At 31.8% G+C, this 10,910-nt stretch overlaps 3 protein-coding genes across 5 annotated transcripts in view; 2 read left to right on the top strand and 1 right to left on the bottom strand.

The window, feature by feature from the left end:
- LOC102679572 (glucose dehydrogenase [FAD, quinone]) overlaps positions 1–2,611 on the top strand; it is a 9,934-nt gene extending 7,323 nt beyond the window's left edge. Inside the window, exons 1-2 of one of the 2 annotated variants that reach the window (XM_031508081.1) lie at positions 77–1,755; positions 1,821–2,173. In XM_031508081.1, the coding sequence (XP_031363941.1) occupies positions 341–1,755; positions 1,821–1,839 (1,434 nt within the window). In that variant the 5' untranslated portion in view covers positions 77–340 and the 3' untranslated portion in view covers positions 1,840–2,173. Of the gene's footprint in view, positions 1–76 lie in introns of those variants that run through there. The other variant, XM_006610609.2, reaches the window with a different exon arrangement.
- Positions 1–10,910, bottom strand: part of LOC102679685 (flotillin-2) — a 105,176-nt gene that overhangs the window by 85,260 nt on the left and 9,006 nt on the right. The gene's annotated exons all lie outside the window — the stretch shown is intronic.
- Positions 7,537–9,674, top strand: LOC116184906 (choline dehydrogenase, mitochondrial-like). The gene is made up of 2 exons (XM_031508080.1): positions 7,537–9,306; positions 9,418–9,674. The coding sequence occupies exons 1-2, from the start codon at positions 7,537–7,539 to the stop codon at positions 9,559–9,561; spliced, it is 1,914 nt and encodes a 637-aa protein (XP_031363940.1). The 3' UTR covers positions 9,562–9,674.

Genomic DNA, 10,910 nt, shown 5'->3' with positions numbered 1-10,910 from the left:
AAAAAAAAAAAAAAAAAAAACATCTTATTTTAAATAAACTTTCTGCTAATTCTCGATTTTCATTAATTTCAAAATTCCAAAAAATACTTCGTTAAAATTTGTCAATTAAATTCAATTTTATCTACTTACAGAAATAACGCAATATCCTCATGAATAAATTACGAGAATCATCAAAATCGCGATGAAGAACATGAACTTTTACGTGTCGTTCAAAGTACATCGTATTCAGAAGATCGGCATTCGGCCACCAGATATTCGTTCACGATAGAATCAGGAGGCTGCGTGATGACATACGACCAAAATCAAAAATATTCTTCAAAAACTTGCCAGTTGACGAAGAATGGTTCTCAGTGCGATCGTAGTTGCATCGGCTTTGAAAGGGGCCTTGAGCCTCATGGGCACGAGCCTGTGGTTAATTCCACTGTTGATAGCAGGCCTATCTTACTATCGATACGATCAATTGGATCCAGAGAGTCGACCAATCGACAGATACCCCCTTTATCCGGAATACGACTTCATCGTGGTGGGTGGTGGATCAGCCGGGGCCGTTGTAGCCAACAGACTGTCAGAAATACCGAAATGGAATGTTCTTTTACTCGAAGCTGGCCCGGATGAGAACGAAGTAACAGACGTACCTTCATTGGCAGCATACCTCCAACTGACGAAAATCGATTGGAAATATAAAACAGAACCCACAGGCAAGGCTTGTTTGGCTATGAAAGATGGCCGTTGCAACTGGCCTCGAGGCAAAGTATTAGGTGGCTCTAGTGTACTGAATTATATGCTCTACGTAAGAGGAAACAAACATGATTACGATCACTGGGAATCGATGGGTAATCCTGGCTGGGGATACGACCAGGCGCTCTACTATTTCAAAAAATCGGAAGATAATAGGAATCCATACCTGCAGAAGAGTCCATATCACTCGACAGGTGGTTATTTGACCGTGCAAGAATCACCATGGAAGACTCCTTTGGTAGTGGCGTTCGTTCAAGCGGGAACGGAAATAGGATACGAGAATAGAGATATAAACGGAGAACGGCAGACAGGATTCATGATAGCTCAAGGCACGATACGTAGAGGCAGCAGGTGTTCCACTGCTAAAGCTTTTCTAAGACCGATCAGACTGCGCAGGAACATTCACACCGCCATGAACTGTCACGTGACTAGGATACTCATAGATCCTATAGCGATGAGAGCAACTGGTGTCGAATTCGTGAGGGACGGGCGCAGACAAATAGTGCGGGCAAGGAAGGAAGTAATCTTATCGGCAGGGGCGATCAACAGCGCGCAAATCTTGATGTTATCCGGAATAGGACCCAAGGAGCACCTGCGTCATATAGGAATACCAGTGATTAAGGATCTTCCAGTGGGCGATAATTTGCAAGATCACGTAGGTATGGGTGGTCTTACATTTCTCATAGATAAACCTGTAGCAATCGTTCAAGATAGATTTCAAGCAGCTGCCATAACTATGCATTATGTGGCCAATGGCAGAGGACCGATGACCACTCTAGGTGGCGTTGAGGGTTATGCTTTCGTTAATACGAAATATGCGAATCGATCGATCGATTATCCGGACATACAATTGCATATGGCGCCGGCATCCATCAGTTCGGACGCTGGTGTTCAAGTTAGAAAGGTTCTAGGCATAACCGACGAAGTTTATAATACTGTGTTCAAACCTATATCGAATAAGGACGCGTGGACTATTATGCCTCTTCTGTTAAGGCCTAGATCGAGAGGCACAGTCAGGTTACGTAGCTCTAATCCGTTTCACAGTCCGTTAATCAATGCTAATTACTTCTCCGATCCGATAGATATCGCCACTTTGGTTGAAGGTGCCAAAATCGCAATGAGAATCAACGAGGCTAAAGTGTTCGAGCAATTCGGATCCAGAGTTCATAGAATTAAACTGCCCGGTTGCAAGCATTTGAAGTTTGCCTCGGATGCATATTGGGAGTGCCATATTCGGCATATCTCGATGACTATTTATCATCCAGTTGGAACGGCAAAAATGGGCCCTTCGAGTGATCCTACCGCGGTCGTCGATCCTAGATTGAGAGTATACGGTGTTAGAGGATTGAGAGTGATTGATGCGTCGATCATGCCCACTATTTGCAGCGGAAATACGAATGCGCCGGTAATTATGATAGGGGAGAAAGGGGCCGATCTCGTGAAGAATGATTGGTTGGCGATAGAAAATGTGAGAAGTTGACGGATTTAAGGAATTGCTTTGATTTTGTGATTAAGATAGATATCGTTTATTGATAAGTTAATTAAGCTTTGTTGGTTAAAGAGTCAAGAAAAAACTTTGTGACGACTTCTGTGATTGTTATATGTGTTGAGTGTACATACTTTGTGTGTATAAAATGTTTTGTTAAATTAATCGTAAGATTGTTGTTAAGGTCTGAGCTATAGCAATAGAATCAAATAGAAGTGAAAAAATGTAAAATTTCGTTTATGTTACGTCGTGTATTGATTAAGTGAAAACATTTTTGTGGATAATTGAACAAATTTTAGATGATACTCTAAATGTCTTGATATAAATAGAATTATCACATTGATATTAAATGAAAAGATTTAAAAAAGATTTTTAAAAAATGATGAAACATGCATATAAAAAATTTAAAAATTAAAATTAATAAATTCGATAGTGCGATGTGATTTACCTTATCTGTTGATTTATAATAACATTAATATTCCAAGACAAAAAAGAAGAATTTTTCAATTATTTTTCTATAACTAAATATCGTGATATTTGAATGGATAATTATGTTTATTTTCTAAAATACGTATTGAATATATCTTTTTTTAAAATTCAAACGTCGAGTTTAATCTGTTAAATGTTGACTTTTTATATAAATAATATCGATCGTTCTTTTTTGTCTTTCCAATAAATAATATTAAATTAAATTTACAAAATGAATATTTTCTTTCTCAGGTGAAGATGTATCAATCATGTGCCATAGTTTGTTACATAACTTATAGATTTCCTTTACGCGTGAAACAGAATCAATGATTATTGTATTTTTTTTATATGTATTTTTTTATATAACTTTTTGTCATTCATTTGTTGCAATACGTAAATCAGTACAGAAAAAAAAATAAAAAAAAAATTCCAAACTGTATCCTTTAAATTTTAATTTGAAACTTCAATTATTCAATCATGTCGTTCTTGCAGCAAATGGACGATACAAATTTAAAAGTATAAAAATAATATAAAAAGATATATGAACAATAATAATAGGTAATAATATCGAAGAAAATTAATATTCTTTGAGAATACAAAGTACAATTTAAAATATGCATCAGAAGATAGCGAAACTTGAATCCAAATATCCCTAGATATGTGTATCTACTTAGAACTATAAAGAATAAAGAATGCATCAAAGATGAATGTATTTGATAAAAATAAAAATGCAATACATTAACAGCATTATTGAGAAATATTTATTTATACGCCATTAATCAAAATATTGAGAAATCCTGAAATCTTTAAAAATATTGAAACAATTATTTATAAAATAGATCTCTTGACATTGTAAAATTTAGAGAATTATGAAAGTTTACAATAAATTTTTTGATGATGAAATTTGTTGATGAAGCTGATCTATATTAGTAGTAAAAAATATCGTTTTGATAACATTAATATTTATAAGATATTCTAAAATATTCCAATAATTCTAACTAAATTATAAGAAATAATTCTGAAGAAGATTCATCACATGAATTATTTAATAAATAATATTAATTAATCATTATATGAAAGTATTAGTTACAAGAAAAGAAACCTCCAAACCGAAAATTAATTAAAAAAATTATGAAACTTTGAGAATATATAAATATACAATTCTTTTTTTTTTTTTTTTTGGTATCTGAAATCTTTTTCAAAAAAGGGAAATCAACTATGAAAATTTATCTATTCTTCGACTTTATATTATATATATTTATATAAGAAACCTCCAAACCAAAAATTAATTATAAAAATTATGAAACTTTGAGAATATATAAAAATACAATTCTTTTTTTTTTTTTTTTGGTATCTGAAATCTTTTTCAAAAAAGGGAAATCAACTATGAAAATTTATCTATTCTTCGACTTTATATTATATATATTTATATAAGAAACCTCCAAACCAAAAATTAATTATAAAAATTATGAAACTTTGAGAATATATAAAAATACAATTCTTTTTTTTTTTTTTTTTGGTATCTGAAATCTTTTTCAAAAAAGTGAAATCAACTATGAAAATTTATCTATTTTTTGACTTTATATTATTGTATATTAGAAAAATGGGAAAAAAAAGTGACTCTACATAATATCAGATATGAATTTCAAAAAATTTCATTCTCACACAATTATGGATCATAAATGGTAATATATATTACTGATATCTATTCGCCTTGTATCAATGTGAACAATTGTTCAAAATTTCTAAATATTCGTGAATGCAACTGATGCTCATGCATTATACGTGATATTTTTGAAGATATTTGAATTAGAAAAAATGAATTTGAAAAATTTCAAAACATCATGAAATCAGATTTTAAAAGAACATATAGAATATCTAGAAAAATTAACAAATTTATCACACGATTGTATGCATATTCAGATATAACTTAATTAGATACAAATTAAGTATTGTAAATAAAACTTTATATTAAAAATATTGAAAAATATATATATATACTTTTTAATGCTGTTGAAAATAGATTCATCTAGAATCACATTCTGGCTGTGCTTTAAGGAACAAAAAGCGTTACAGCAGTAGTACAATCTGTAATCGTTGCTACACACAACTATACTCTACATTTCTACAATATCAGCTTCCTTCTTTCTCTCTTTTTTATCATTTTTGAAGAAAGAAAGAAATAAAAAAACTAATTGCATAGATCAATTTTCGTTTCGAGCATAGAAATATTTATATACTAACATTTGAAAACTTAAATAAAGAATGTTTGATGAATGAATGATTAACAAATGTTTATCTAATGAGACCTTGGAATTTTTTTATCGTTAAAATACCTATCTACGTTACAAGATACGTTACGAGTATATTGTATCTAATCTAATAAATGTTTTTTTAAAAAACATATATGTTTTTTATAAATTTATTTCGTGTAGATTACATCAAACAACAAAAAAGGAAGTATAATTTAAAATCGATATTTAAGATTTCCTCATATGAGAAGAGAAGAATTTTGTACTTAAAAATTATAATAATTACGATATTATACATGTATAGAATAATATCATCACATTAAATTATATTTCATTTTTTCATTTGCAATCAACTTTCGTCATCAAGATTTTCATCACCATGTATTGATGAGAAATAAAATAAATTTGAAGATCTTGTAGAATTTGTTCTTTCGTAATAAAATTAATAGAATCGCCTCAATGTTCCATGTTCAATTATGCTATTATACCGTGTTTATGATTATTATGCAATAAAGCCTTCTATTTACATTTTTCTTTTTTTTTTATGAATTTCATCATAACGAAGAGTAATTCATATTATTTACACTTTACTTGTATCTTTACTTGTATCCTTTCATTGATATTCATCTAATTTTTATCGAATCTTATTATTATCTGATATATAAGAAAATGAAGAAGTTTTTTAAAAAACAAAAAGATTTTATAAAATAATTGCATATGAATCATCTATGAGTTTCTTTTTTTTCTTTCTCTCTCTTTTTCTCTCTATTCCATTGATCCAATATTCAATAAAAGATAAATATATAATATAAACTTTTAAAAATTTAGCAACGAAAATTAACAGTGATTTAGCAAAATATAAATATAGCAAAATATAGCAAAGCTATATTTAGAAATATAAGAAACTATTTGTTTTTTTTATACCATCAACGATTAATATCATGAAAAGTATCAATAAATCGTTCGTTACCAGAACGAATCAATGAAACAAAAATGAAATTATTTATTGGAAAAATAGTTATGTAAATATATATTATAATAAAATATTGTAAAAATATACATGATTTTGTATATTTTAGATTATAGATAATACTAATTGTACAAGGGGTTATTTTATATATAGTGAAAAGATAAAATATTGAAAAGATAAAATAAATTTTTCTTATTTGAAATTTCGTTTTCGCATAAATTTTACCAAACTGAATACTGAATTATTGATAAAAGATTATTCTTAATGTGTAAAAATAAATAAAAAATAAAAACAAAATAAAATTTTCTTTATGTAAAAAAAACTCGAATTTTCAAATTTCATTTTCATTCGCTTCGAATAAAAACACTCATTTGCTTATAACATTAAATATTAAACAGAATTCCTTAATTCCTTAATGTTCAATATCATCAATATTTTTCATCAATATTCAATAGTATTATTCACATAAGAAATATTCTGAATAGAATATTCTGAATTAGAATAATCTATTACAGGATCAATACTTTTATCCTATTATTTTGTAATTTTTACATTTATTTTATACGAATTGAGTCTTTTTTGTCCTTATAATGAAATTTTATATTAAAAACTCGTTAACGTTTTAAAGACAACTAAAGATATCTTGAATTTAATGAGTCTTGTTCATCTTTATAATGAAATTTTATATTAAAAACTCGTTAGCGTTTGAAGACAACTAAAGATATCTTGAATTTAATGTACAATAAAAAAAAATAAAAATTTTGCAGTTTACAAAATTTGATATAAATATCAAATTTTCGATATCTTCAAAATTTTCAAAGTAATTTTTTGCGAAAAAGTAAATTTCAATTCTCTGTTTTTTTTTTATGAATTTGTAAATAATATCGTCTAAATATATTTTACAATCAAATAAATCAAAATACGATCTTTTTGATATCGTTTAATTTTTATCTGAGAAACTTTGTTTACAATATATTCACATATATATTTCACAGATTTTAACATTCTTGAAATATAACATTTTACTTTACATATGTTTTCTACTTTCGATATTGTTATTATTCCTATGATTATATTCCAGTATAATTAATTAAAACGATTTCATGAATAAAAATAAACGTATTGCATGTATCGCATGTATGCTATTATTGCTCGTTCTCATACGTTTTTATTAGAATTTATTTGAATTTTCAATCGTTCATGAAAACCATCATTTCAATCAAATATGTAAAATCAGAACACAGGTAAGAATAACAATAAAATAAAAAAAGCACAAACTTTTTCAATCCTAAAAATCGAAAGACACTTAACACGCAAAAAAGACACTCGAACAATTTTTCACCTTCCACTTATCTTTACACGTCTAAGAAATCACATCTAAGAAATCACCACGTATTTGCCACAACAATAATTTCTTAATAAGAAATACATAAATAATCCTCCTATCAATCCCATCTTTCTCCATCTATCTTTCAAGAAACAATTCTTTTTCCTTTTATCCATAACCTCACATTCGTGTAAACCTTCGGTGGTCTCGAATAGAAGGAGTAGAACGAGTCGCGCATGCGCAACACGTACATCGACAAAATAAATAACGGCGCGCGTTTCAATCGTTCCTCAAAATGTTTGCCACGTTCAAATCGTCCTATAATGCCCATCGCTTATTTTTTTTCCTTTTCCTGATTACCGCTCTTCCAAATGTATCCCAATTGGTTATGCTCGAGAGAACGAAAAATCTGATCATGAACGCGATCGGATTGAACAAATTCTTGAACGAGTCGCGAAACTTCGCCTCGAAAACCCAACCGGACAGGACACCGGGATCAAATTCTCGATACGACTTCATTGTGATCGGTGCTGGGACGGCGGGTGCGGCCGTTGCATCCAGACTCTCCGAGATCGGGGATCTAACCGTTCTTCTGATCGAGACCGGATTCGAGGAGGAGCTGTACATGGACATACCGTTGCTTACAAACTTTCTTCAACGGATACCGGGCCTCGACTGGATGTACCAAACGGAATCGTCCGAGAATTACTGCAGAGGGATGATCGGGCGCAAGTGCACTTTCCCCCAAGGGAAGGTGATGGGAGGCACTAGCGTGATCAACTTCATGATCGCTACGAGGGGTAACAAATGGGATTACGACAACTGGGCGAGGATGGGGAACCGTGGCTGGTCGTACGACGAGGTGTTGAAGTATTTCAAGAGGTTGGAGAACATGATGATACCCGAGTACAGGCACGACACGGTCTACCACGGCACGGAGGGCCCGGTCAACATCAATTACGCCCGGTTCAATACAACGGTGGCGAGAACGTTCGTCGAGGCTGGCCAGGAGCTTGGTTACCCGCTATTGGATTACAACGGCGAACGGCAAATGGGCGTTTCTCTGTTACAATCGCCTACTAACAGGGGTGCGCGAACGAGCAGCAACAAAGCTTACCTTTTCGGCCAGCGGAGGAGGAATCTTCACGTGACGAAGCTGAGCACGGTGCACAGGATACTGTTCGACGAGGGGAGGGGGCGAGCCATAGGGGTGGAGTTCGCCAAGAGGGGGCGGCTTTTCACCGTGTACGCGGACAAGGAGGTGATCGTCTCCGCCGGGGCGATATCCACCCCCAAGCTGTTAATGCTGTCCGGTATAGGGCCAGCTGAGCACTTGAAGGAGGTGGGCATAGGGGTGGTCAGGGACGCCCCCGTCGGCGAAAATTTGATGGACCACGTGGCTTACGGAGGCCTGATTTACGACATAGATCAACGCGTGAACATGATCAGAAACGACATAGCCGATATATTCCAAGGTTTCCTCAACGATTATTTCATAGACAGGGGCGGGCCGTTCACCACGCTTGGGGGTTGCGAGGCGCTCGCGTTCATCAACGTGGACGATCCCAGGGAGAGGGACGTACCAAACGTGGAGTTGCTTTTTCTGGGTACCTCGATACACACGGTGAACGTTATAGCGGAGAATTTCGGATTGAACGAGGAGATATCGAAGAAATTCAGGTCGTATCGCAATCGCGGGGCGTTGTCGGTGTTCCCTATGCTGTTGCACCCGAAGAGCAGGGGGAGGATAAGATTGAGGTCCAGGAACGTGGAGGACAAGCCGAGGATATTCCCGAATTATATGAGCGACCCGGACGACGTCAGGGTTCTGATCAAGGGGATCAAGGCGGCAAACGAGTTTCTGCTCACGACAAAGGCCTTCCAGAGATTCGGTACACGGCTTAATAACGAAACAATGCTCGAGTGCGAGAAGTTCCCTTTCGACACTGACGCTTATTGGGAGTGCAATTTGAGGCTGCTACCCCTCACTATTTATCATTATAGCGGCACGTGCAAAATGGGGCCCGAGAGTGACAAAACTGCCGTGGTGGATCCGACGTTGAAGGTAAGTTGTATTTTTCAAAAAAAAAAAAAAAAAGAAAAAAGAAATAGTAGAGTATAAAATAATCCTATTTTAAATACAATATTATGGAACAAACGAAAGGAAATTTTACAGGTAATCGGTATAAAGGGGTTAAGAGTGGTCGATGCTTCGATAATGCCGATGATACCCTCGGGTCACACTAATATTCCCACGTACATGATCGCGGAAAAGGCATCCGATATGATTAAAGATGAATGGGGATATCCGACTTCTTAATATTGCCGTTGGATAATTAAAAGTAATATATATATATATATATATATTATAAAAATTAATATATATATGTATAGGTAAGATATTTGTTTAATCCTAAATCCTACGTATTAAGAAAAAAATACGTATTAAGAATGCATTTATTAATACAATTAACCAACATATCATATTTGAAACCAATCTTGTCAGTTGAAGTATACACAATAAGAATTAAAAACTAATATATATATATAAGTAATATATTTATATATATAAGTAAGATATTTATTTAATAGATCCTATGTATTAAGAAAAAAATACGAATGCAAATTATATCATATTTTAAATTAAGTCATTAAAAGTAATTTATATGCAATAAGAATTAAAAATATATATATATATAATAATAAAAAAAAAAAGAATACAAATTAACAACGTATCACATTTAAAATCAATTTTGTGTTAGTTGAATATTATGTTACTTTCCACGTTTTAAATAACGTTTCTTTAATATAGTAATAATAATAAAGTATAAAATAAAATTTAATAAAATATAAATTGAGTAATAATGATCGTATCAGATCTAATGTTAAACACGAATCAACCAAGTTATCAAGGTTAACGATTAATTAAATTATAAATATCTAAGAATGGAAGGGAATTTAAAATGAAGAGAGTTACTTAGAAATCCAAATCCCTTTATCTCTGTATGATTCGATTTATGGTTACATGATCTGAATTTACGATCTCTGGATACGTTTCTATAATTTTCATTCAAGTATTTTTAAATTAGAGAAAAAAATCATTATTTAAACACTATTGCTTATTTTTAATAATATTTATTATAATGTATTCAATTTGAATTTTGAACATCGAAAAGTAATTTGACGAGGAATGATCCTCGTTTCATTATATTCATCTAATTAAAGAAATAAAAAAGTCGATTCAATTCTGCGATAAAAAAAAAAAAAGAAAATTGAAGAATTTTAATAATTAATTCGATTCTTTTAACAAGTTCGATCATTAATTATTTTCATTTTCCGAGAATAAATCTAATAATCTAATAATTTTTCCTCTCTCTCAAAATGTCTCAATAATGTTCTCTTTTTATCTTTAGAAAAAGTGAAAGTGAATATCCTTCACGGGTATTTACCCTTTTAAAAATATTCATTGATCGGATTAACGATGAAGGTCAGTATGAAAATAAATGATACACACTGATTGAAAATAAATCAAGACGAATATCAAAAATAAATCTGTTTCTTACCATTAAGGAAAGTGAAAGTGAATGACCAATCTTTCATAACATATTTAAATGAAAATTAAAAAAAATTAAGTAAAATTAAATAAAAATGCATTGTTTATCGCTTAAC

Source organism: Apis dorsata, unplaced genomic scaffold (genome assembly GCF_000469605.1).
Source record: "Apis dorsata unplaced genomic scaffold, Apis dorsata 1.3 scaffold_74, whole genome shotgun sequence".
Taxonomy (NCBI): domain Eukaryota; kingdom Metazoa; phylum Arthropoda; class Insecta; order Hymenoptera; family Apidae; genus Apis; species Apis dorsata.
This window is presented reverse-complemented; position numbering and strand designations above follow the sequence as displayed.